The sequence below is a fragment of the Melanostigma gelatinosum genome (assembly GCF_949748355.1).
Source record: "Melanostigma gelatinosum genome assembly, chromosome: 16".
Classification (NCBI taxonomy): Eukaryota; Metazoa; Chordata; class Actinopteri; order Perciformes; family Zoarcidae; genus Melanostigma; species Melanostigma gelatinosum.
Window position 1 is genome coordinate 18,598,296 of NC_136649.1, and position 27,976 is coordinate 18,626,271.

The 27,976-nt window shown below is 46.7% G+C and overlaps 1 protein-coding gene across 6 annotated transcripts; it reads left to right on the forward strand.

Moving 5' to 3' along the window:
- The first annotated feature begins 1,168 nt into the window (after positions 1-1,168).
- Positions 1,169-27,970, forward strand: akt1 (v-akt murine thymoma viral oncogene homolog 1). Of its 6 annotated transcripts, none has more exons than XM_079286614.1 (14): positions 1,169-1,376; positions 5,601-5,779; positions 17,697-17,825; positions 19,484-19,595; positions 19,906-20,035; positions 20,552-20,683; positions 20,806-20,871; positions 21,427-21,495; positions 21,635-21,760; positions 23,275-23,403; positions 26,269-26,483; positions 26,652-26,739; positions 26,948-27,050; positions 27,758-27,970. In XM_079286614.1, exons 2-14 carry the CDS (start codon positions 5,734-5,736, stop codon positions 27,835-27,837), a joined length of 1,425 nt encoding a protein of 474 aa, XP_079142740.1. In that variant the 5' UTR covers positions 1,169-1,376; positions 5,601-5,733; the 3' UTR covers positions 27,838-27,970. The 6 variants fall into 6 exon arrangements, with proteins under 6 accessions (XP_079142740.1, XP_079142738.1, XP_079142739.1 ...); XM_079286612.1 differs by having other exon boundaries at positions 1,169-1,319; XM_079286613.1 differs by lacking the exon at positions 1,169-1,376 and adding an exon at positions 2,648-2,782.
- The last annotated feature ends 6 nt before the right edge of the window (positions 27,971-27,976 follow it).

The window sequence follows — 27,976 nt, forward strand, 5'->3', positions numbered from 1 at the left end:
AAGTTGTCAAACTGCAAGACAAAAACCTCTGCTCTGAAGTCACCTTTTAGATTAGCTTCAGAATGTTTTACTTTTTACTTGTTATTTTTATTGTTTTATCCATTACTTTGAGTTTTAATCTTATGTATTTTTTTTTTTCTCAAAAAGTGGTTGGCACACGAATAAAGGTTTGAAAGCAGAAAAGCACAAAAATGGCATGCAGTGTGTACAGGGGCATTCACCAGACTATAGCCATAAACACCTCTCTTTTTTTTACCTTTTAGGAATTACCATTTTTACACAGTTTTTATGATGGAACATTGTATTTGTTTATTTATCTAAATGAGCATAATTATCATTTAGTACAATTTTAAGAATGTGTTGCTGCTTGTAGTACTTTTACATCGCTGCTTTTACATTATTAAATTAAATTCGACAAGATTGAATGACTTTTGATTATATTTTGTTATAATATAATTTAAGGGGTGTTAAATAACTGTCTACAGCCTCATACAGAAATTATTTTTAATTGATTTTGATGAGCCTAAATTGACTGCTTCCAGCTCTGAAATGTGAATATTTGCTGGTTTTCTTAGTCTTCTATTGTAGTAACGTGAACATTTTGTGGTTTGATCATTATTTATAATGTAAATAACCTTGGCCAATTTGGGCCATTGGAGATTGTGGTGAGCATTTTGTCCATTTTACATAATTTTCTGACATTATAGGCCAAACAATGAATCAAGAAATTAATCTGCAGATTATTCAATACTTAAAATAAACAATCAACATGTGCAGCCCTACAACAGCTCATTATACAGCAGGTGGCAAAGTACAAACATGTAATCACTAATGAACAGCTGTTTAAAAAAAGAGTCGGTCTTATACATTATCTCGTGTGATTGTTTCAGGAAGTGAAAAACAGATATGCCTCATTGTACTAAAGATCCCCTGGAAATCTTACAGGGGCCTCTGTAGAACCCCGGACCCTATATTGGAAAACAACAACACAGATAATACAACGCAGAGTTCAACGAGGCCATGCAGCACCTAATAAACCCCCGTAGACACATTGCAGGGTTTTTTTCAATGGGACGGCTGACAGCCTACCACTCCTCCACTGAGTGGGACTCATAAAAAGACCGGCTTTAGGACCCGGGAGAGCAGGCTGCCACAGAGGCATTGCAGACAGCGCGTTTGGGAGGTGTAGTGGAAGAAAGGCAAAGAAACGGAGTAAATGAGAGCACTTTTGTCCACATTGTTGAAGGACTTATCAACTTAATATACCGCCGAAACAGCTCACAATAATGAGACGGACACATTGTTGAATTCCTGTCCAGGTAAATGTCCGCGTTTCCTTCGCATGGTTAACTACAAGAGGTCGACAGCTCGACAGGGTAGGTCCCCATTGTACTTACATGGGATGCGGTTATTCTCACCCAAGCTGCCCTGCTAGGCCCCACAGCCTTTCTATCGCTAAATGCAAACCTCAAATGAGGTACTTTCCTGACTCCACGTCGCTGTGGAAGTTATTTCGCTGTAAAGTCAACGGCCGTATAAACGTCTGAGTGTGTAACGCGTTGTTGTTTTTTCTACAAACAGCGAGTCACTCTGCAGTTAACCATTCATTTCTTTTGACAATGACCACTTTTGAGACACAGCCCTCAGGCCAAAATATCTGTTACTTTAAACGGTTCACCTCTACGAGAAAGTTGTTTTCGCTTGCACTTTACGGCCCGGGGGGAGGCCAACGAAAACAAATGAGCTCAACACGAGAGAGTAGCTCATTCATTGTTATGAGCTACCACTGCGTTTGTTTACTTGTTGGAGTGAGACGATAGCTGTACTCGTTATCTTTGCTAGCTTGTTGCTGTTCTGTTGTAACACTGGTGCATTCACGTTCAGGTACACAAAGTAGTACATCTTTGTTGTGACTAGATGCCATCCTTATAGTGGTCCCAAGGGCCTTTTTTAGGTCCACGGTTTGCTCACCAGGGAAGTCCTAAAGCAAAGGTATAATAGAGTTGTATTCATATTGTCCTCTCTTGTAATCAGTATAATTGCTAAATGCATGTGGGTGGTTGTTTTGGTGTTTCTACTCTCCCCACTGTTGACATCCCACCTACAATGATGACAGTTATGCATTTCTTCACAAAATCATTGTTTACGACAGTAATTTCGTCAAGAAGGGTTTATTTTTTTAAGTGTCCGTGATGTGAAGCATTAATGTTACTGGTGTGATGGGAGTGTCTGAGCGGCACAATTTTAATGGACATGCAACATGCAAAACTTAAATGTCCAACTTGAGACAAACCTCACTTTACTTACTGTCAGTTGGCCTCCCACATGTCACTTGTCTGTATGTGCAGCCTGGAAAGAGAACATGTTATACCTTAACGCCTTTAGTGTCACAATGTTTTTACCGGTCATGGGACACGAGACCGCGTCTGTCCAAGTGTGTCTATGCAGGGGGACTTGGCATGTGACTTGGGAAGGATGCAACAAGCTGGCGTAATGATGCAGCCAGTGGCTCTCTCCCCTCTCCATTTAGAAAATGCCAGTCACATCCCACCCAATCCCCTCGAAGCCCCGTTGACGCAAATATGCCACCGGTTGCATGCAGAATCCGGGGGAATGTTGCTTGATATTTTGCCCTTGTGCACAGCCAAACTTATTGTGCGCCACAGGAGTTTAGATGCATTACATCTGAGGAAGGATACGCTTCTAATGATGGTAGCCCACCATCGGGATCACATGACTGCTCTCTGTGTAACAAACCGAGAACACTGCGGCCTAACATAAGGTACTTTTCTTCTTCGTTCATCTTGTCTACTGGTTGCTCACATCAACAGCCAGGTCATTTGGTTCGCAACAAACCAAATGTACCATCCATTTACCGTTTGATCTTACCCTGTGTGCTTTGCAGATTATTTATTTTAAAGGACAGAACAGGTATCCATTTTGATCCGTCACTAATTTAGTTCATGGCTTGTCCCGGTGGCATGACGATGAATACATTTTCTACATGAGTCATAAAGGGGTTGCTGTTCGTGTCATCACAAGATTACAGCAGTGAGTCTACGAGGCTTTCAAGATTACAGTAGCTGTGTTTTGGTATTCCGCTTCAGCTACCCACTATTCTTATCATTAGTGATGTGCTTTCAGGGAACTTGATAGAGGAACTTGGTACTGTGAAATAGATCGCACTAGTACTGCTTTCATTATGGCATTTGAACTCGCACCCAAGTGTCTCTTCAGGGACTGTTTTCCAGCAGCAGGTGGGCAAATTCAATGTTCTCATTTCACGTTATATATTTGAGCGTAATTTTCTATCTTATGTAAACGTAAATCAGTAGCTGACTCTCTTATTTACCCGGGCGGCAGCAGCAGGAAAATGGAGCAAAACCAGATTTGTATCGATCGATCTGTGATGCAGGAAGTAGCGCGGTGGTGATGTTGGCCTGATTTTCTGCTTCCTGCCGTAAACGCATGGGACTGCCCTCTGTGGCCCAGTGACCGGCTCGGTGTGTGTGTGGTGTCTTTGCAGCATGGCACTGATTTGCATCGAATGGGATGGCTCCTAGCGCCAGAGCCAAAAAAGATGAATGATTGAAAGCTGCACTGACAGCAGAGCAGGCAGGCAGGCGGTAGCCCAGAGGCCAGAGGACCATGTGACCCGCTGTCAGGGTACTGGGTTCATTCAGTGGCTGCTAGCTGCAGCGCTGGCAGCAGGCCAGCTTTTCCACACAGGCCGCAGTAGCAACAGGTCTCTCCCATTAAAACAGCAGCGCTCTGTTGTGGCTCCGGAGCCGGTCTTGTGCATGTTTTTTTGCTTTTTGGGCTGTGGTGTGTGTGTGTGTGTGTGTGTGCACGCTCAAGTTTGTTTGTGTGATGTATCCCAATGTGTATATAATGTGTGCGTGCCTGTGTCACAGAGTACACACTGAGATGCCGGAGAGATCCAACGGTTTGTGTGATCCCTAGTTTGAATAGCACTCAGTGTGCCTTTTTTTTTTTTTTTCTTCAAATCCCTCTCCAAGATCCTCCCAAAATCGACTGTGTGACACAAGCACCACAACCCCAGTGCAATAAACAAAAACACTGGGCAAAAATAAACTGTGCTTCCACAAACTCACTTTGGCTCATTGATGGAAGTGAGCAGAATGGCAGTAAAAAGGCGTGTTGATCGCACATGCGTTCGAGCCTGGGGCTGTACTGATATGACTCAAAGTCTGTCAATAGTCACATCCACTTCCTGTTGTTGTCCTCACCAGTAAGCTAGATGAGGCCACTCAAACAGAGCTCTTTTGATGGCCTTACTCCGGCTGAGCAGCAGCAGGCAATTGATTTCAGTCGATGGTCAGAGATTGCCTGGCGCAGTATGTGACATTTGTGTGAAGAAGCATGGTAAGTGATCATTCTCTTGCCACTGCCCTGCATTCAAAGCAGTCTTTATGTAACAAAAAGAAGTCCTGCATAAATCAAAAGGTCAAGTGTTTGGTTACGGTAGCCTGCAGGGGTTTTTTTGTGTACAATGTTAATGGATGACTGATACGTCTGTGATGGAATTCAGCCCGTTATCAGATAAATCCAATTCAGTTTATCTGATGACTGTCAATATACAGTGTCATCCTGTTATCACACAGGGTAAGATTATCGTTGTATGTGTAGTTTTTAATGCTCCACTTGTTTACTTAAACATCTTTCTGAAGACCGTTACATAATTTACAACTGGTAGTGTCACATTGTTCTGCGTAGATGTGACGGCAGTTTCATGCCGGCTTCACGTGTGGCTAGGTGCCCACATGTTGTTGTAAACATCAGCCTGGCAGCTTGCCTTGCCGGGACCTAGTAACACTTGTGTAGCGTAAACTGGTCAGGTGTGAATACAAACTGCAACACTCACAGATGCAGTGCACCGTCTCCTCACAACCTCAACTCGAGGCCCATCCGGTAGCTGTTCCAGGAGCTTTTGATCACGTCACATGAACTTCATTAGCAGATGGCGTTTGCCAAGTTGTCAATGCAATTGTGGCGGGAAAATCCTTTTTTCTTTTTCAGTAGCCACTTAATATTTTGATCAGGTGATGAAAAGTCAAAGCAATTATTTTACATTGAACAAAACGACCTCATCTCAAAGTGAATTTTGTACAACCTTTGATTATGTAGGATTGAAAAACAGTTTACACCAAGCACCCTGTGCAACTGTAAAATGAGTTTAGGCATTTAGGCAGCCTGTGTCAGAATTGTTTGAAAATATAATTTTTAAAAATTTCCTGCTGTTCTGGTGGTGAGTAAAAAAAAAAACACCAGGAGAGTGTGTGTGTGTGTGTGTGTGTGGCATGGGATTTTCCAATAGGGGGGAAGACGTCATTGTGAATGCCAAAAAACCACGGTGGTACACGGCTATTTGAACCTCTCAGTGCTGCAGGTTCCACATGTGAAAGGGACTGCGCTGTGGTTTGAGCACAACCTCCACTAACCCGGGCCATAAAACACTCGGGTCCTCTCGATGCCACTGCCTCCCCTCTGCTATGTTGACCCGAGGGTTAATATTCAGATAAGTGGAACAATCTGTCACCTCAATATGGGGCTAATTTTGACTCTTCTTCAACTAATAGGTAACCACCATTGAGAGCGGGCGGCTGTAAACCCCGGGACCTCATCTCCAGGCTCCTGCACAGAGCCGAGTGAAGGAAACAAAGCTGTGTCTCTGCCTGCGGGAAACCTGGATCCTCCACCCTGCCCACCAACATGACCAATGTGGTGATTGTCAAGGAGGGATGGCTGCATAAACGAGGTGAACGCAAAGATAGTTTGTAGTATGTAGTTTGATTTGATTTTTGATTCAGATTCAGTGATGAATGCAACTCCACAGATTGCGCTGCATGGTTTCTTTTGTGTATTTAAAAAAATAATTCAATTAGCATGTAGTTTACTGTAGTTATCATCACCCCATGTACTAGAAACCAACTGTGCAGCCTGATACACCTTTCACCTGCAAAACAAGTACTTTGTTTCATGAATACATGCACGTGTAAGTTTTTTTTTTTTTTAATTTATTTTTTATATGTACTCATAAACTACATTGCGTTTTGGGGCATAAAAGGTGTACACTTTAAAAATGTTTATTTTGACTCTTAATGGTTTCACAAATCCACGTTCCCTTCATTCCTGAGGTACTTGGATGAGCGAGAGTTCACTATTGTGCACTGTTGATAGATTTGTTTTCTTAATGCTGCAGAAATGACACGTGCAGAGGGTGATTGATCACCGGGTAACAGTATTTAAACAGGATTTACGCAAGCTGTGATGTAAAGAGCTATCCAGTTGCAGAGTCCCCGGTGGGCCCCATTTGGCTGCTCTGACAGTGCTGCACGGCGCGGCACGGCTCCGTGTCGGGCGTGAGTCCTGTTGTTTGGACGAAGACTCATTCCTCACATACCTGCTGGCTTTGAGCAGCTTTATGTGCATACTAACTCTGCCTTCAAACTGCAGCTGCCTCACGGAGCCTACACCACCAGGGGTAAAATAGGATAAGGAACTTCTCCAAAACCACTGAAGCCTCCCAGGCCCAGTGCCAAGGAACCAGGCTTTTACTGGAAAAGAGGAAAGTCTGTGACTCAAGGGACAAGGTGATAGGAGCAGGTCACAAGGAGAGTTCCTGGGACTCTTGGGGGGGGGGGGACACACAGTGTGCCGCTGTAGTGTGTTAGCCCATGCTCCCCCTCCTCAAGGCTTGGGCTCAGAGCATAACAGGCTGCTGTTTTAGGAAAAGAGTTCGCCTGGTTCGGCTCAGTTGGTCTCAGGCAGACACACCCGGGTCCTTCCAGTGAGGGAGAGGATAACGTGTTGGATGCTGTTAGTGTTCCATCTGCAGATGCTCTGTTGACTAGTTATGAAGTAGATGACAAGAATATAGTTTTATCCAAAGCCACAAAAAAAGGAATTCCTACAAATCTTCATAAAAGTCGACCAAGCAGAATGTGTATGTAATTACGTAGCTTTCTGACACGTGTCAGATGCTTGGGGGGAAAACTGCCCCCGTCTTTGGACTGACAGCCACAAGTTTGGGATGAAGTCTCATTCATTCTGTATTTGTTCCTTTCTCTGTATATTAGTTGTGCCACAAAACTGGCACAGGTAAATTATTTTTTTCATACCATCAGCAGTACTGACAAGAATGGAATATTGTGACGGAGAGCCGGTGTAAAGTGTAACTATAAGAATAGTAAATTAGTGACGAGTAGAATAACATGTGGCAGGTGACACACGGAGTTATAGCATTCACACCCTTCTACTTGAGACACACACACACACTAACTAAACAAACAACCCTTCAGGAATAGTGAGTTGGCATGCTGTCACAGCCCAGCAGCTGTGCCCTGTGAAATGTCACCCAGAGCCTCTGTGTTTTGATTGGAGAGCGTCCACCTGCCTCCTTGACAGGAAGGCTTTTAGTGTCACGTCACTGTCATGCAGTCTTTGCCCCCAGAGCCACTGCACAGAAGGTGAACCTGCCGTAGCCGTGTCTCGCTGTCCGTCACCTCAGCCAGCAAGCTCAGCCACCATCATCCCATGTTGCACCTTGAGTGTAGCTTTAGTGTGTGGCGGCGGCGCCACCCAAGTGACTCACATCTCCACGTGGGCGTCATAATAAATGGCTTACGCCGCTTCCAAGTGTGTTGAGCATGCTCATTACTCCCATGTGTGCACTCAAAACACCAATTTAATGTTCTGCAAAAGATAGCCCTCAATATTTCCATCAACATTTTGTGTGTGTGTGTTCCACGGACACCATCTAGCACCAAACTACGTTCATATTAGACTCTGCAAAAGGAGGCATGGTTAAAATGTGGCCTTTTCCTCCACTAATGCCCATTTAATGGTGCTACATGATGAATAGATTTTATGACGGGTCGGGCACATGCAGAGAGCGCGGCAGCTTGGACACGTCATCTGAACACATCCGTGTCACTCACTCCCATTATTCATGTTCAGCATGCACGTGGAGGCTCCTGAATGAAAGTAGAGCGAGCATTGTGCCTTCGTACCCTGTGAACCCCCCCACCCCCTCCCAGTGGAGCTAATCTGTCATTAGAGCTGCGGATTCTCAGCCTTGAGGTGCTCTGCACATTTGTTCCAGACAGGCTGCGCTCGGTGAAATGATCTCATTCTGAAGGACACACCTTCCGACTTTCTCCCTAAGCCTTGTGCTGCAGTAATGTGTCTGGATTGTGGACGCTGCCTGGGACGCGTTGTTGTGACTGTCTGTTTCGGAAGGACAGCGTTGGAATGCAAGACGAGGCAGCAGAGTAGGACGGGAGTGGGTTGTACGTACGTCTGGACATGCATATGCAAATGTGTGAGTGTATGGACGGTGTGAAGCATATTTATGCAGAAGTTACGCTGCCAGCAGGACATTACCCGGTGCCCTTATGCACAGACCGCATCACAAGTACAGGCTTGCTAAAACACTGTAACTCTGTTACTATCATAACCAGTTGTTATGCGTCCCCAAATGGTACTTCCCTTTTAGAATCCTTCACAGAGTGCACCCACACACTTTGAACGAGCCTACGGCCTCTAGTGGCCACAGAGACCGAGCAGCATGTTATTTCTTTTTGCAAGTGTGTTGTTCCAAAAGTTTCCATCAAAGCCAGAGCATCATCGGACATCAAAGAGGCAGATTGTGGGTTCCCTAGTTTCCAGGGAAGTGCTGCGGCCAAGAACCCAGTCAAGCTCAACAGAACAGCGCTCGCTTGTCCTCCCCTCTTCCCTGGCCCTTGTTTGTTTGACTCATTTGCTCCCTGACAAGTATAAAGAGTCGGCCCCTTCGTTAGGCTAACGAAGGCCACAACAACTGTTGGATTTGGGTATCACGCTCAGCTGGCTCCGACTCATGAGAGGAGAGGAGGGGGTGAGATGGAGGCAGAGGGCGCACCGGTGGAGATATCGAGGGAAACATAAAGAGCGAGTGAGACAGAAGTTGAGCAGAATCTTTGTGATGTTCCCAGAACATTGCTCAGTGAACCCAGTCGGCCCCAGGAGAGCGGATGGATGTTGTGTGTGACATGCCACACGGAGCCTCTCAGCGGTTCCGGAGCGCATCAGCTGATTGGCTCCTTTGCTGGTCATGCGGCTGAAGGACGGCCATGAGCTGCTCCTCCAAGCGTGACGTTGTTGGTGGTCCAGGACATTGCATGAGACGCAGACTGGGAAGAAGAATGGGGGGGGGCGGGGAAGAGATGGGAGAAAAGCATGCATGGGTTTTGTGAAACACAGGACACAGTAAGTGTCGATGAAACATTTTCATCTTTTGCACGTCTGCGTCTGATGCATCTGGTGAACAGGCGTCTAATAATTCAGCCAGCATTCTTTAACATTCATCTTCTCTCTGTATTTGTGATCTCGGTGAGGGAATGTGGTGTTCCCTGCTCAGTTAAATGCTCTTCAAAGGAGCGGGCCCACCTGATTTAAGAATGTCTCATGATGCTGCAATGCTGACTGGCTGCCAGCGCTGCTGCACCGACACATTCCCTCATTATGGCCGTCATGGGCCACACACACACACACACACACACCTTAAGTACTGCAGAATCTGAGCTATACCTCTTCCAATTTGCAAATATACGCCTATATTGTGAGGCTTTTGCACACAACAAACAAGTCTTGAGTGCACTTAAAGTTACTACGTCCTTATTAAGTGGATCCCAAAGTGTTTATCTTGAAGCTTGTGGATAATATGTCATGGTAATAAAGTCAGAAACAGTTATGCAATGCTCTACTACTTACTTAAGTAATGTGATTGGATTATTTATACAGTTTAAAGTTGTATACATAATTAAACTTATTGTGTATCTCCATTTGTTAAGTAGAAATTAAAGAAAAGGAGCTGAGAGGTCAAAGCCTGAGACTCCTACAATATTCATTATAACCAGTGAACAATGTGTGTGGAAAACCAATCATAGAAGCTACGGGATATAATTCTGTGACGAGTGGCTTGACTTAAACTAATAGCATGTGTAACTTTAAATCACTTTTTGCAAATAACAAAACAACCGATAACTCAAGTTTTGGTAGATTTGATATCCAGACACTAGCAAGTTGATCACCAGCCGGAGTGCCAGGCCGGTGTAGGCGGGGAGCGCGTGTAGGCGGGGTCCAGCAGCAGAGGGTGTCACACCGGGACGCCAGCGCGCTGGCCGGGGGTCTGGCCGTCAGCGCGGACCCCCTGCTCGGGGTAATGGGAAGCAGTCTTCCTGCTAAATGTGGTGGAGAGAAGTAAATTACTGGGGTGCAGCTGTCGGCAGACAGGCTGGCTGGCATGCTGGGGGGGGACCAGGAGGCTGAGGGAGGTGGCACCTCCACCGCTCGCCTCCTCTCACGGCGAGCCCGCTGTGTGCTTACTTTGCTGTGTAAAGTCCGCCTGCTCGCCACAGCCGTGGTGTTCGGCAGCGCACTCCGTCTCCGTTACTCTCTTCCCATCTTTGTCTCTGTTGTTTCCTCGCTTTCCTCCTGTCTGTCCTTCCTCCTTGCTCTCTTCCTTTCTTAATCCCACATTCTTCCTCTTCTCCTTGTTTCTTCTACGTCCCCTCTTTTCTCTCTGCCTCTGTCCTCTGTGGCACCTTTCTCCAGTTGAGGGAGGGCAGGGGAGACGAGAGATAAAGGGGACGCTCAGCTGTCTGCAGACCAAGAGTTGACTGTATGCTCCGATATGTCCCCACATCCTCCACATCAGCTAGTCGTGTTACTCGGAACATATTCTACAGGTTATTCAGAGGCCTTATAGAAAGGGTTTTATCATACTTTTAGAATTAAGTTGTTCTTGATAATTTTCCACCGGATCCTCTGGAGTAACTCCGTGGTCGTTTGAGGGTATTTGATCTTACGCTGGTCATTGGGAGTTCATTGGCACTAATTTGCTCTCAATAATGTGTGTTTATTTGTTTGCCATGCAGTAACCCAGTTAACTAATCCATGGACTGCTTGTTTACCCAGGGAGAGGGGGCAAATCTCAGCCCCAGTGTGGCAGGGGGGGGAACTTCCCACAGTGTCTCTATGGTAATCAGCAGGTGTCACTCACCACGGAGAAGAAGTGAGGGCTTTCTTACGAGCGTGAGAAAGAGGGGCAGCCTCCATCGCGCCCCCCCCCCCCCCATCCCCCGTGCTTTTTTTTTTTTTTTTTCCTGTTGGGGTAGCAGCGGCAACCGCAGTGACAGAGAGAAAGAGAGAGGGATCAGGGGACGAGACAGAGAGGGCTACATTGGAGGCCGGGGTGGCCCTTCCTCGCAACCTGTTGATGCCGTTGCCAAAGCCCTGGCAATGGAGTCCCCCATCCAGCTGCATGGGAGAGAGAGGGAGAGGGGGGGCCAACAAAAGAGGTTTGGAGAGGAGGGGGATGTCAGGAAGACATAAAGGGAAGGGCCCATACTCCTGGACAGTTTAGGATGGCATATGAGCCTGGTGCTGCCTTATATGGTCACAGGGAGAGAGGCAAATGGGGTAGACGGGTGTCCGGGCAGCACGAGAAGCCCGGCCCAGAGCTCTGCGGCTCGGAGCAGCGGATGGTGTGGGGCGGAGTTTGTGGTTGCTGGGGCTCTGTGGTGACCCCTGCATCAGGGAGCCCCGTCTCCTCTGGAGCGGGGCGGCCCGTGGCTCATTGAGATGCAGGGCACAGGGTGGCAGGCCGCAGCTGCAGCCTACAGGCAGAGCTCGGCAGAAAAGGGCCGAAGGGATGGCGGGGGCAGCTGAGGAAAAACCAACAAAAGGCGCAGCCCGCTCCCTCCTCCTCCCTCGCTTTGGAGTTCTAATTCCCTAATCCTCAACCTCCGCCTAACCCCCCCCCCCCCCCCCTTTCTCATCCGATTCTCACCACTCAAACACATACACATGCACAGTTCATGCAGTTGCCACTGGCTCCCTCCCTTCCATCCCCAAGCCATGAATGGCCAGACGGGGACAAAACCCAACAGCAGCCCCCTCAGGAAGTCCAACCACTGGGTGTGGGCACTGAGAGGCGCATTTTGTCTGACCCTCCCTTGGTTCCTCTCACTGTGTGTGTGTGTGTGTGTGTGTGTGTGTGCATGCATAGTTTATCTAGTGGCAAATGATTGAGGTGGGCCTCTTTATTTATATTGTTGTTCTTGAAATTGCGTTAAATTCCTTTTGAAGTAGAAAGAAACGGGCGGAGAGAAAGGGGTGACGCGCCACAGAGCTGCTAGTTTGGACACATTGTAAAGACACTGTGGCCCCTCCTTTTGGGGGCCGCACGATGAATGCTGCATGATGTGTCTTATTAAAAGCCAACAAGCCACAGCAGCTGGGACCTCAACATTCCTGTCGCTGTCACTTGGAGACGGCCGGAACAGGACGCTCCTCACTAACCGCTGTCACTCTCTCCCTCTCCCCCGGCTGTCTAAAGTCGTCCACATTTTATCTTTTATTTATTGACCCCTCAGTGAGTCTGCCTGGCCAGCCCTTACTGTTGAGGCCTCTGAAGCCAAAGTTCACCTGCAAATGGCGACTGTAGAGTTGAATCCCTGTGGGTCCAAGCAAGATGATGCTCCACCATGTACAGCTGTGGCTCTACCTTGTGTGTGTGTGTGTGTGTGTGTGTGTGTGTGGTATAGAGGGCGTGGCGGTGACAGGCTGGAGCCGTCCACACAAAGGGCCATGCAGCAGTTGGCAAATAAAGATGAATTCTGTTGCGTTTGGCAGCGGTTCTCCGTTCATTATTTTCCACTTTGCCCAGCGCGCATCCCAGACCTCAGCAGCTGCTTGTCATGTAAAGACACTCTATCAGGCCCTGACAGCTCCTCCCATGCACACACCGACAGTACGCATGGCTCATACACACTTCACTTCAGCTCACAGTCCTGCATATGTGGGGAACATATGTAGTGATCTGTCTCACTACCACTCTTTGCGCACTGCGTTGCTTTTTTTTTCATCCCCTCTAGTTCTCTCATCTGGTGTCAACTCCTCCCCCCCCTAATTTGATTGAGTTCAGCCACATGTCTGCTGTCACACTTGACTTTTATTAGCAAAGCTTTGATTCTGGGACGCAGATCGTCAGTGGATTTCCTCACAGCAACGTGCGTCTCGGCAGCTACAGTGAGACCAGACCGGACACTCGGAAGGAGGTTTTATCTTATCTAGGTTGTGGTCGGTCTGCCTGTTGGCCGGTTTCCTGTTTTCAAGAACGTGTTGACATCAAAAGGGTTTGATGTACATCAGTGATGATGAACTGACTTAAAAGCAGAAGGCCCTCCAGTGTTATGAGTCCCATTGTCTCTTGTCAGCAGTCTGCACTGTGTCTCACTGTACACAGGATGTGTTTGGGGTCTACTCTGCAAAAACATTGATGTCGAGTCATATCAAATATTGAAAGCAGGGATGCGGGTCGATTTATTTGCTGGTGTATGTTACAGTTTTAATATAATCCACATTTACTGTCCTGACCCCTGTCTGTTTCACTTTCTGGTCATGTCAGTGCGTACGAAAGGCCACAGTGTGGAAAGTAGAACTAAATAAAAGTAGAAGGGGAAATGGGTGTAAATAGGAAGCTGACAAGGGTCATCTTTGTTGTTTACGCTCTGAGCGCAGACTGTGTGTGAGGCATTGTGTTGCAATGTGGTGGAGACACACACGTGCACAGACAACCGGGTATAGCTGCTTCCACTGTTGTCATGTGACCAGGTTTGTGGTCACAGACGAGGAAGTCCTGTCTAGAAAGAGCGTGAAGGATGTGCATTGCAGATGTGGAGTTACTTCATTTCTTGGTCTCGCATCTCTGTGTCAGTCTTTTGTGAAAGATGTGTGTGTTAGTGTATTAAGTGATGACAAAAGCCTCACAAACATTTTCCTTTTATCTACATCCCCCCAGGAAAATGTGATTGAAGAGTTTTAGCAGTTAGTCTCACAGTAGCGGTCATTAATCTCAGGAAGGGTTCAGACCTGGAGTGTCACGTTCCTTCACGAGCTTGTGCTCCTCTTAGTGTGCTCTGTGTGGCCTCGCCCCAGTGACCGTGCAGACCTGTCATGTCCTTCATATTACAGTTCCACAATTCAAGAAAGTGACAGTTGTTTGAAGAGTCGAGTGACTGAGAGCGGTGAGCTGGCATCGCCGTCTTCCCGACAGCCATGTGACCGAGGCCACCTCAGCGACGGAGAATGTCTAGCCAGCCGACGCACGCCGTGCCGTGCGCTGCTGCGTCACGGATGCCCACCCAGGCTACTGCTGGTGGGTGCTGTGCGTCAGCGGAGCTGGCAGGCAAAAGCTCTCAGCCTTCCAAAAACTGGATGTTGTTGTAATCTTTTAACACACAAATACCTTCACTGCTCACAGGGCAGTGTACACGGCAACAAATGTATTTACACACAAGCACATACATGCGTACACATAAACACCTGTCTCTACCCAGCAGGTATCTGAGGACTGATGTATAAAAGTTCTTTACTCATTGTGGAAGGGATTAGCTGCATTGCTGCTGCCAAACTACGACTTCTACACTGAAAGTTTAGTCTCCACAGGCAAGACAATCATGTGTCTTTCCTTTTTTTCTTTTTTTTTTTGTCAGGTAGGAGGCTGATTATTCTGCCTCTGCATTGTGCACATACTGTCCTCGCTGTGGGCTGGCAGGGACTATAGCTGAGGGATGTGGGTCAGCCAAAACCTGACCACGGAACGAGGCACCAGCTGGGGCCCAGCTGAGGAAAACAAGGATCGGTATGGAAGGCTCAGGAGACTTTCTGGCTGCAGTGTAAAAGATTTAGGCAACTTGTGTTCGTGTGGAACAGCATCTTGCTTCAAGTCACAGCTCGTGCTTGTATGGCCACATATACTCCTACATGGCACCTTTTTTCTGTGCTTTAATTATTTAGATTTTGTGCTGAAGTAAGGGAGTGTGGTTGTCTTGAAGGCCTATGATAAATAACGCTACGCATGTGGATTCTCTGGAGGCCAGCTTGCACGTGACGTGGGTGACTGATGTGGAAGTTGATTGGTGCGGCCTGTAGTTTGAAACTGACAAACTACTCATCACGGTAATTGTGTTTGCATTGAAACGGGCATGATTCCGGCCGGTGTGCGTTTTAATGAGGACGGCGCATCCGGTACGAGTGGCTTTTGTCGGAAGGCGGCAAGAATGGCTAGAGCTAATTTCTAAATGAGCTATGTTTGGTGTAAAAATACTTACTCTGCAATAAAAAAACCTGCTCCTGTGCCGTGATGAAAAATGTGATAACATATTGGACATCTGCTGTGGATTGTAGACTTCAGTATATTGTGCTCTGGGGCAGATGTTTCCCCCACTGTTGTGATTGGTGCCACCAGTTTGCCAGTGGTAGTAAATCAGGTGTTCTTCTACTTTGATGTTTGGTTTTGGGTAAATGGCTCGTTGCTCTGCTGGAAGGTGATGCAAAGACGGCCTCATACAGCAGGATGAGGTCAACGAATGACTCTAAAGTGTCCTTTTCCTGTCCCGCTCACCTTTTTAATGCTGACTGAGGAAAAACAATGTGGAAAATGTCCTATTTAGGTTTGCAAAGGCTCCAGAAAGTTTCTGGTAATTTTCTGGAAAATTTCCAAAGGAAGTTTAACATAACTTTTCACTTTCTTGGTTCAGTCTAAAGATCCTCCGTGTTGTTATTATATTTATATACACTGTATATATTTCCATTTTATTCCACGTTACGGTGGCTTTGGCTCAGTGGGTAGAGCGGGACATCCTGTAACCACGAGGTTGGGGGTTTATCCCCGGGTGCTTTATAGCCGACCACTGCTCCTAAATGCTTATGATGGGTTAAACAGTGAGGTCAAATTTGTATGAACAGTATGTTCTTGACGATTGAATCGAATGTTTTATTTTTTAATTTTGTATTACACTTTAATTCCTATAAATTCCTGTGTTCCTCTTCCCTCTTGAATATTGGGGGAATTTGCAGCCCTGGTCTTATTAGAGGTTGTTGCTAATGTAGAAAAGAAGCAGAGGAAGAGGAAGTTCATCATTTTGATCAACTTTTGTCCAAAGTTACAAATTATAAAAAGCAACATTCAGCCGTGTTGTGAATGATTGTCCTCTCCCTAAATATTTTATCAGGACGACGCTAAACAGCGGAGACATTACTAGCTGCTGTTTTTGGTCTGCACCGTCTCGGACTGACGTGTTATCGGTTTCATCAGTCAGAGGTGTGGGTTTGAAGGATGGTAACAGAAGCTCATATTGACAGATCTCCTGCCTCCCCCCTACAGACACACTCTCACCCACACACACACACACACTTCTGTGTTAGAGGAAATGGGGCAATTAAGGACAGCTTGCTACTGCTCTGCATGGGGCTAATATGTGGCTCCGTAATTAAAAATAAATTACACTTTTTCCTGTATAAATATTCAAGTCCCTCCACTGTGTGCCGCTGCCTTGTTATGGTATGTAAGCAATTTTTTTTTCCCTCGTCTGCACAACATCTGGCGCAACATTTCCTGAAGCATCACCGGATTAAATTGAGTTTTGTCTGCCTACGAGAGATTCATTTGTGTGACGCTAGTGTGTCTGAGTGAGCGGGACGCACGCACATGGCCTGAAGTTCTGGGTGTTGTCCAGAAAATTGGAATTGTGGAAAGTTTTTATTTGAAAATCAAATTGAGGCTTTGGGAAACGTGACGCTGGTGTTACAAAAATGAGTGTTGAAAAAGAGGCAAAAGAGTGGTTGCGGTTTATAAAAACCATTGACCTGACTACAGACCTATTATTTATATATATGTAAATCCCTAAATGTAAAGGAGAACTCCACCGATTATTCAGCTACGCTGCATTTGATAGACTGCATCAATTGATGTAACTTGAGTTTGTGTTGGTTTGGGCTGATGGCTGCAAATTTTAGAAAATTTAAAAAAATCTGGGTGTTCTCTAGAGTTGTCGCTCGGTCCCCATATCTTCTTTAGGCCTGCAGAACGAGGCTACGCTAACCGCTACTAGCAAAACACACCTGAAACTCCAGCTGAACTGTTTACTGTCAAGTTGCATTGTGGGTAATGTAGGTGCCAGGCTTGAACAAGAAGAATGTGTGGAATAAAAAAAGACATCTCTGGTTTTGCCGATACTTCTTGTCCAACAGTGTTCTAGGAGTGCAGTGGTAAATTGGTGGAATACGGTATATTAACTATAATTAGATTTATTTTTTTGTCTATAGTAGACAGATAACTTTGTTTCGAATATAGCTGAGAGCCTAAATTTAACTTGCCAGTGCGTGGAAACGGTAGGAGGACAGAGAGTTCTTGGACAGTTTGAATTTTCACTTGGAGTCTACATTAGCAAGTGAGTGCTGGAAAGGGGACAGACGGGGCGGGGGGGGAGGGTCCTGACTCCTACTAAAACCACCATTTGTCCCGCAGCTGACCGCCACTCGGAGAGAGACGGGGACAAGGTCGTTTCAGGGAGCACTCGTGAACAGCGCAGTAATTAGATTGCAGGAAATGGGTTGCACCTCTGGGAATTAAAATGTAAAGAGAGAGGACGACGCTATTTCGTCATTAATCATGAAGCCACAATGTAAACAAAAGGGTTGTGCACTAGTCAGCTTTTTTTTGGAATGTGAAAAGCATGTGATATTTGTCATTTAAGGTTTGTCTGTGAGCAGAAGGCCTCTGAGGAGTGTTTTTAGTCTCCTGTACAGTAACTGAACAGTGCTCTTCAATCTCTTTCTCATATCAGGAGAATACATCAAAACCTGGAGGCCAAGGTATTTTCTCCTGAAGAGCGACGGTACATTCATCGGCTACAAAGAGCGGCCGCAAGATGTCGACCAGCTGGAAACCCCCTTAAATAACTTCTCTGTCGCACGTGAGTAGCTACTTCAGAGAAACCATTGCATCCCCCCCCCCCCCTCTGTCCCTTGGCAGCTTTTGTTTCTGCGCTCTTGTTTCTTTTCTTGCATTATTGTAACAGATCTGTTCACATACTTGTTTTGGTGTATCTGGATTCTCCACCCTGCAAAGTGATTATTAACGGGAAAACAAATGTTTATCAACACATACACATGTGCCTGTGAGGTCACAGTATGAAAGTGAGGCCTCTCTAATATTATAAGCAGATATACCTTTTTATCATCGCATGTCACCGTAAATGATTATGAATAGAGACATTAGCAAATGGGCTGTAGTCTCATCTCAACAGCTTCACTGCTAGTTTCTTTCAACAAGAGCACTGCTCCAGGGCAAAGCAAGATGTCTGGCTCCTTACTGTAATATATCAGATGCCATTCCTCTTCTCTCTCTGTGTGTGTGTGTGTGTCCCCCCCCCCCAAAAAAAACTCAGTTTTTATACTGTGACAAAAAATACAAAATGCAATGCCCAGAGCAGCCCGGCCCGCTCCATCCTCACATCAGAGAAAGTTGCTGTGATAAGCTGTGCAGATGACTGAACACAGCAATTAGACAGCATACTGTTTGTTTAACAAAATGTTTCCTCTCCGACACTCTTGAGTTATCGTGGCTATTAGCCGCCTGATTTCAACTATTTATCTGGGCGCCGCTCTGGGGCTCTGTCTCCATCAGCGGCTTTTTTTTGTTTTCGTCACCGCTGTCACGACCCCACCGCGGAGGACACATGGTGCGCCGCTGCTGACGGGGCGGCTGCAGCTGGATTACATATTCAGCCTGATGGAGCCATGTTGGATCTCAGTGGTGGTCCACTCCCCTGTCCTCCATCTATCAGGCAGAGGCCATTTTGTGTCACGTTCTGACATATTTGCTGACATGTTTCATTTGGGAACAGATGTTGATTTGAAGGAGGTGCAGATGGAAATCGCTGCCTTTTAAATTCAGTTAATAGACGTTTGTGAGTAATTGTTTTTGGAAACTGCTTACCAGACAATTGCTTTGCTGCAAAAGTATGAGAATTGAGCGTAACATAGGGAAAGGATGTGAAGATATGCTTCGTAATAAATCCTTTATTACAATAAGTAAAATGTATCTCGCCAATATGACACGCTCTCTTCCACTGTTCACTCTCAATTTAATATCTTTGTGTTTGGAGAAAACAAACACTCTGTAGATGTCACCATGGGTTCTGGGATATTATAAATCAATCATGAAAATATATGTATATACAAATTAGCTGGAGCTCAACCAATAAAAAATATATTCATGAATCCTTAAACACTGTATATTTGTAAAAAAGAAAAAAAGTGTTTGATTGCAGAACTATATTATAATTTGTATTTATTGATATATTCATTCATTCATTCTCGGGAGTTCTGGATTTGATGTTATACGACACAGATTCCAAATTATAGTCAAAACCTGTAGTAGCAAAGTTTCAACGGTTGTTTTCCTCCACCACAATGCACCTGTTCTTTTCCAAATTGGCCGACAGTGTCTGTTCAGGTGGCGATAAAGATAAATGGCTATAACTGTGGGTCTGTCTCTCCCCTCTGCTCCCCTACACACTGGCCCGTCTCGCCATCTCCTTCCCCTCCCTCCCTCCCTGGCTGTGGTCAGAGTGCCAGCTGATGAAGACGGAACGGCCCAAGCCCAACACATTTATCATCCGCTGCCTGCAGTGGACCACTGTCATCGAGCGCACCTTCCACGTGGAGACCCCCGAGGAGAGGCAAGCGAGAAGCACACACACGTCTCGGCTCACGGAGCAGTAAAACACAAATCATTTACATGCAGAGAATTTGCCCCTGTTGCTAGAAAGCAGTTTAACAGCTCTGTTTTTTTTCTAACATGTCGAAGCACTCCCAAACATACACATTTTATCTTGTTATGCACGTGCGTACGGTCCGCTGGCTATTGGCAGAACTCGCACTTGAAATTGCCTTCCTGTTGATAAGAAGACAATTCCACGATTGGGCTGCTGGGCTTGCGTGATGGTAAGTGGGCTGATGTAATCTCTCTGCTGCCTGTGCCTCCCTCAGGGAAGAATGGACTAAGGCCATCCAAGCAGTGGCTGAAGGCCTGCAGAAACAAGAGGAGGAGGAGATGATGGACTCCTCTCCGGACCCCATGGACATGGAGGTCTACCTGACCAAACCCAGACAGAAAGTGGTATGGCCACTTCGCTCTGCTGTGTATCTGCTTCTCGCCGCTGTCCACACATTGACAAACCGCAGTGTCCATTACCGTAAACATTTAAGTCAACCGCCTTGTTATTCTTCCCGATCCTGAGTCCGGTCCATGTTGACCATTACTATTCTCCATATTTGCACTTACGCCACTTAAGCCCACCTTCCTTCGCCTCTCCCAACATCAGCCGTGGGTGGTTTAGCACCAGATAGTGTGTCCTCCAGGTTTCACAACCCCCACATGTGTCATGACATGAAGGGTCCAAGGCCACCGGATTGGATGTCCCTCACATAACCATCTTCAGCATTCTCCTTAGTACCGGGGTCAGAGGTTAACTGAGACACATAACTGAGACACCAATTGCATGGTGGGTGAAATAGTGCCTTAAATGCTTCTGTGTCATTGTCAGTGGGATTGTGTGCCCTGGCTAGTTAAGGTTTTTTTTGTTAATTCTTCTGCTTGTAACCAGATGCCACTTTCTCTCCCCTGGCTCTACAGACTATGCACGACTTTGAATACCTAAAACTCCTGGGAAAAGGCACGTTTGGCAAAGTTATCCTGGTAAAGGAGAAGGCCACAGGACGCTACTACGCCATGAAGATCCTGAAGAAGGAGGTGATCGTAGCAAAGGTGAGTGGATGTAAAAGGGGGGGAGACGCTAAGGGGAGGGCAGTGGAGCAATGACTTGATACTTAAATGGGTAGCTATTGTGAGAGTTGCACAAACACTCTTTGTGGCTTTTTCTTTTTCAGGATGAAGTGGCGCACACACTCACGGAGAACCGAGTCCTCCAGAATTCAAAGCATCCGTTCTTGACAGTAAGGAGCCCCTCCATATACCTAAACCAAACCTTATTTTAACTCGCAGAGATCCTCTGGAGCCTCTTCAATCCATTCAGAAAAAGGGGCAGTTTTACCAGGAATGTTTTGAAGAGCCGTTCTTACAAAGGCTGCAGTCGAGCTGGGCCTTTTTAAAGCAACACTGGACGTTCTCTCTCTTTCTTTTTATCCGTGAACTTTTTCTCTGTAAGTCTGAGGTGGGTTGTAGTGAAAAGCTCCCCCAAAATGTTGGGTCTAAGTGGTTGGTGGAGGCAACACGTAATGCGATGTGCTCAGTGCAATGAATGGGACCAATGTTTGCCACACAACAGTTGTTGAAAAGGCTCAAAACACTGGATACACTTTGCTGCAGTTTTTTTTTTTTCACTTGACATTTGTGTTTTTAAAAATGTACAGTAGGGTCAAAGCTGCAACATGCATTGTGATGCATTGATGTTTCATGTAACTACCGGCTGGTTAAATGTCAGCTTCCTCTTGAATTCACTGGAAACATCAGCAAGTTCTGCTTTGAGCGTTCTCGTTCTCTGTCTGCAGGGACTGAAATACTCCTTCCAGACACATGACCGCTTGTGCTTTGTCATGGAGTATGCAAACGGGGGCGAGGTAAACCATTTTCACCGTCACAACATCTGCACCTGAATCAGAATGCTTTTGAACTGTTGCTATTTTCGGTGTTCTAAACAACGTTCTCTTCCTCTGTCCTCTGCCTCCTCGCTGTCAATGTTCCCCTGCTTCCCCTCAGCTTTTCTTCCATCTGTCAAGGGACCGTGTATTCTCAGAAGAGCGGGCCCGGTTCTACGGTGCAGAGATAGTGTCGGCGCTAGACTACCTGCACGCTGAAAGAAACGTGGTCTATCGAGATCTCAAGGTAGATGTGGACACAAGTCTTCACTTTCTCTCATCCTCGCGGTCAGCCTCTCTTCTGTCTTTCTCCTCCCCTCCCTCCTTCCTACATTTCTCCCCTGGCAGGATATTTATAGGGTTTTCCTCCATCGAGAGCAGTGGCAGTGGCCAGGGTTTATTGATCTGCCTCCCCCGGATCAGTCTCCAGACTTCACTGCAGCTGGAGGGAGGCTCGGTCCATACGCTTACTGCAGCTAGACAGAAATAACCACCGTTCCTCTTTGAACACACTGCCACCGCCTCTCGTTTTAGCATGCGCACACTGTTCTTATAGAGAGTAATTTTTGTGCACATTATGCGTAGTTAATGTCATTTGAGATGCTGGCGGTACAGCACTATTAAATAACAAAGAGAAAATGTCCATCCTGAAGTAAAGACTCTTTAATACCGGTGTTTAAAAGCGATACAAAAGTCTAAAGACTGGACCAGAGATGGATTGGGTTCAGGAGGGCTGGGGGGGTTTATCGGTGTTGTAGTGGACACATCTAGCCCTACTACTTCCAACTGATAAAGCTATAGCAGCCAGGTCAGCACAGCACTCCCTCCCTCCCTCCCTATATCTCCCCTGGGTTTATGAGGCAGGCTCCCAGCCTGCTTGGGTTCTCCTGAAAGTGCCAGGGTAGCAGGATTGGAGGATGTGCTGACTCTGGCCCGGCGCTGCTGGCCACGTGTGAGCTACAGCTGCCAGGTGACTTTAACTGAGAGAGAGACGGACAGGGAGGGACACGCATATCTAATAGGACACAATATTCAAAGGCCACGCAGCCTCAAGTCATGACGCTGCACGATGCACAATTAGTCAATTTACTTGAACATGTGATCACAAACAACATATGAAAGAATTTTCAACTTTTGCAGAAAGGTTTTGATACTACTTTATACTGGGTTGAAAAAGCTGGCATGTTGAAAATAGAGAAGATGCAATAAAAGCTGATAGAAACCTTTGTCATGATGATTCCATCAGTTTATTCTACTGTAGAAAAAGCATTCATGACATGCTGCCATTCATCATTACGTACCTCCGCTTCACGCGACAGCCCATGAATATACGGATATAAGGAACTTGGGTGTAGAGGGTTACCACAACGTTGCTGATTCAGTTCAAGATAGGGGGGCCCCTTTAACATCTCACCTCTTTCTATCACCGTAGCAGCAGATTGATTCATTCATTTAAACAAAAAGAGGGATGACATAACTGATAACATGAGTGGTAGGCAGCAAGGTTACTGGCGTTATCTTTGCATCAAGGTAGTTCTTGGAAACGGGCCCTGATTGAGATTTTTATTTTGCCAAAATTTCAGAAATTCACTCAATACTTTTAGAATATTTTAGTGGAACCATAACTAACACAGATGCAGATGTCTTTTTGTACATTTATGAAATACTATTCCTGTCTCCTCCCTCCTTGCTTGTTAACCTAAACAGTGAGTCATTTTACGATGATGCTAACATCTGTCTTATTTCTATTTCCCCCCTCAGCTGGAAAACCTTATGCTGGACAAAGATGGACACATAAAGATCACAGATTTTGGCCTGTGTAAGGAGGGGATCACAGATGGCGCCACCATGAAAACCTTCTGCGGGACGCCAGAGTACCTGGCGCCTGAGGTAATCACTACAGGGATTCAGTCTAACCTGAAATATTGACGTCACCCTTTCTTGCAACAAAGCGATTTTTATGTTTGCACATACAGATGGATGACAAATTAAAGGAAAAACAAACATGACGTAACCTTTCAGGTCACTTTAGAGCTGCCAGAAGAAAACTTCAAAGTCTCTGAATCCCTATGGCGGGATGAACACCACGACGAGGACGGCGGTGTCTTACGTAGGACATGTGCATTCGATATGTTTCACTCCCTACCCGGCTATAGTGTCACTTAATCAACAAAAACAACCTGAGATCATTTTGAGTAGATTCTGGACAAAAATGTGCCGTGTGTTGTTTGGTATCAGTGGATGAGAAGCATGTGGATGATAGGGCAGCTGTCCCAAAAATGCCTTTCTAATCTCTGAGAGTTAATGAGTGTGCCCAGGGCAGGGCAGGGCAGCCTGCTCTCATATTCTGTGCAGGTATGACAAGTGTTTGAGTAGGCTGTGTAACCCGATATTGCGTTGTGAGTAAGTACATGAGTGTTTGCGCTATAGCCCCCTTGCCTGTTGCCGTAAAAATGTTTTCTGGGAGAGGGGTGTCCATGTTGACACAGTTGCCGTATCGTTGTTTTTAGCCTTCAATTGGAATTTTATGGTTGGGGGAGTGCAGCGGGGGGGGGGGGGGGGGGGGGCGCCTCAGGAAACGTGAGCTTCTGCCCTGGAGGGAAAAAAAAAAAGATCACATCGGCTACAGCTGTTGTGTGTCACCAGGGGAGCCACACCACCACTGCTGCCCTGGATGCCTCGCTTGACCCGGACAGAGCCACAATGCTTCAGACGGCCTCGTAGGGACATATAGCTGTTGTTTTCATCAAGGCAAAGGGCTGGGCTAGCGTGTGAATGTTTACTCCTTCTCACCGGGACAAATGTAAAAGAAAATGTTTATTTTCTATACCTGCTATAAACCTATTTATAGAGTTTTCTCCACGCCGTCCATCCTAAACTCTGTCTGGCCCTCTTCGCTCCTCCACGGGCGTAGCTCAGTCTGTGACTGCTCCGGCAGCGGAGAGCAGGGAGACATCAAGGGGGGGGGGGGGCATTGCCATGGCAACAGGGTCGCTGGCGAGTGTCTCCATGGAGTGCGGGGCGGGCAGTGTTACAGGTTGTTCTGCAGTAAACAATGACCTTGTTGTGTGTGTGTGTGTGTGTGTGCTTCACAGGAATGCTGTAACGTCTGGGAATATTCCACCCAGAGTGGGGGGGGGGGGGGAGAGACCAGTCTGTCTCTGGAGTAAAGAGTGGTACAAACTCGCTTTGTCACTTTTATTAAGTAGTTACAAGAACAAAACGGTTATTGGCAGAGGGAGTTGTCTTTCAGGGAATATCTAAGAATGTGGATAGGTTTAATCCAGCCACTGAAGCTGATCTGTATTCACAGTCTTGGAAGATTAATGGCCGTCAGTGAGCATAAAAAGTGTAGAGAGGAGCGGTTCAGAGAGCAGCAAGTGTTGGTGCTTTTATCCGCTCTCTCCTCCCCCTGTCTGTGCTCCTTTGGGGCGGTGTAACAGTATTAGATTGGGGCTGGGGCCCAAGCAGGCAGGCAGTCCTGGTTACGTATATGAGGGATGAGCTTGGCTCCTGCGCTCCTGGCAGCTTCACAGCTGTGGCGCTCTTCTACATATATGGGGCAGCTGCGGGCCCAGCTGTCGCACGGTGTGAATCACACGACAGCGGCGCTGGAAATAGAGACGGCCCAGTAATCCTAGCCCCGCACCGGCTTCACGTTACTCCCCCTGCCCTCCCAATCCTCCTCCTCGATGCCTGCCGCTCACCGCAGCGCCCGGCGGAGTGCCCACTGCCACATGCGCGGCGCACACGCACGCAGTAGTTTTGTTCCTTTTACGGACACATCCGTCCCATCTGTTTTCCAGGACCCTCTCGCTTGGCCTGTGCGCTGTTGTGTCCATATCTAATTCTATTAATCCGCCCACGTCTTTTTACCGAAGTTTCTATTCTTAGGTCTGAATCGGCCAGCATCACGCTGCTCGAGGTTTAAGAGAACAGACTGTTCTCCTTGTCTTGATTTCACCTTCAACATCCGCCTGGCGAGGTATAATCCAGTACATGTCCCCGGAGACCTTGGAACGACTCCGCTCAGCAGCACATTAGTCATGCAACAGGTTGCGCTGTTCAGTGAGCATAACACTGGAGGATTTCTGTCTCATTAAGAACTGTTGTGAAAAGTCATCCTATGGAAATAATGGGAGTAAATATTTCCCTGTTTCTGGCTGGACTCTGGTTGTGCTCATTGAGCGGTTTGTTTCGTAGGACTGGTCTGTGTTTGTTGCCACACGTTTGCTTATTTAAGCGACCCACGCCTCTGCTGCTTGTTGATCTGTACGTGTGTGTTTGTGTGGAAGGTCCTGTGGTGATTAAATATGCAGGGCTCCAGGGGAAACTCTAGCCATGCTCCTAATGTGAGCTGTGAGTCAGTGCTGCCTGGGGCTGCCTCAAAAGACCAGGCCAGGGGGGGAGAGCAGGTGATTTTAGTGGGGGTGGGGTGATGGGGGACAGTTGCTTTAGGGTCGGTATGTTCAGCCTAAAGAGCTGCTGTCTTCACAGCCTTCTGACGTCCAAACACAACCCTAAACTGTCACCTCAAAGCCATACCAACTAAACATTTTCTTTAGCTTATTGTACAAATATTCTGTGAAAAAGGAAGATCAAATCTATATTCCTTTACTGTATTATGAGACAGTAGTGTTGCGTAAAGAAATGTAATCCCTACGTACTACAACCCCTCCCCAAGTGGTTAAAATGGCTCATGAGCATCCCGACAGCTGCATTAAATAAACTTTTACGCCCCTCTTCATCCCCAAGGTGCTAGAAGACAACGACTACGGCCGTGCTGTGGACTGGTGGGGTCTGGGGGTGGTGATGTACGAGATGATGTGCGGCAGACTGCCTTTCTACAACCAGGACCACGAGAAGCTGTTCGAGCTCATCCTCATGGAAGACATCCGCTTCCCTCGGACTCTCGGCCCAGAGGCCCGCTCGCTGCTCTCCGGCCTTCTTAAGAAGGAACCGATGCAGAGGTACCGGGGCCTCTACTGCATCCAGTACATCCATGTTGATGATTCAAAAATGTATTGCTGATGTGAGCTTTAAGCTTTATGATCAAATAAATAGAATAGTATTAGAAGTAGCAATGAAACGATCAGCGGCTTCACATCCTGACTCGTCCGTTGGTACTCGTCTTCCAGGTTAGGTGGAGGGCCGGACGACGCCAAGGAAATCATGCAGCACAAGTTCTTCGCAGGAATCGAATGGCAAGACGTGTATGAGAAGAAGGTCAGTTGCTTTGGTTCAACCTCATTCTCTTGAAATTGTAGTCGCTGAAAGGACACCGAGCTCAGAACAAAATCACGTCCCCCGGGGATCAATGACGTGGCGTCACATCAAGTGAAGATGTCGCCCGCCTCCAGGAGGACAACTGTTACCAAACCGACTGACGCCCCTGATGTGCCGATATATTTGCGTCTCTTCTCCTCTCCAACAGCTGGTCCCGCCGTTTAAGCCCCAAGTTACCTCGGAGACGGACACTCGATATTTTGACGAGGAGTTCACAGCACAGACCATCACTATTACGCCTCCCGGACAAGGTACCACCGAACCATACGCACCCACGCATACGGCACACGTAACACCACTTTACTTATGACACAAAGTCAGACATTCCTTATTGTGAAGCTTCAGTGTTTGAGCTGAGCACTGTGCAAGAGAAGATGCATTTCCCTCCACGTCCTGTGAGACTTTATTAAGAACGAGGAATTACCCCTAAAATATATGTCCTCGTTTCCTTTCATTTTGAGTTTTATATTAAAATGTAAGCAGTCAGGTTCATAAGAGAGCAAATTCATTTGGCCATGAAGGTTATCGTGAGTATTTTCCTCTGTACAGACCCTTTGAGATGCTTCATTGCTGTGAGGCTGCAGTTAGTTTTGAGGAGTTCATAAATGGGAGAAAAGAAAACATTCTGCAAGAGTGCAAAGCTCCCCTCTCCTGGACAGCCAGTGCCATTAAAACAGAGTGTCCTGCCTCACGAAGTCATCAAATGCATGTGAAGGCAGAGACGACACAGTATAAATAATATAGATTCACATGTACTTCTACCAGGAGTAGGTGATATAGTTCAAATCCACAGTCACACTACTGTATATATCTATTATTCCAGTACATAGCATTGACTGGAATATTGATTGATAGACAGTAGACAAATGTATATTGTCTCTCAGTATGTATTGTAATGTCTCCCACCCCTGAGTTAGACAATTAAATAACCAGTTGTTTGTTTGTCCTCTATCCTCAGAAGACAGTATGGAGTCATTCGACAGCGAGCGGAGACCCCACTTCCCCCAGTTCTCCTACTCTGCCAGTGGGACGGCCTAAAGGACTCTCGGCGATTCCTTTGGTCCGACCATCTCCCCTCACCCCACCCGACTGCACTCTCAAAAGACCGGGGCCACAGCCACATCCTCCCTGCATTGTCTGCAGAATGCCGTTGCTGGATGTAACATTCACAATCTGC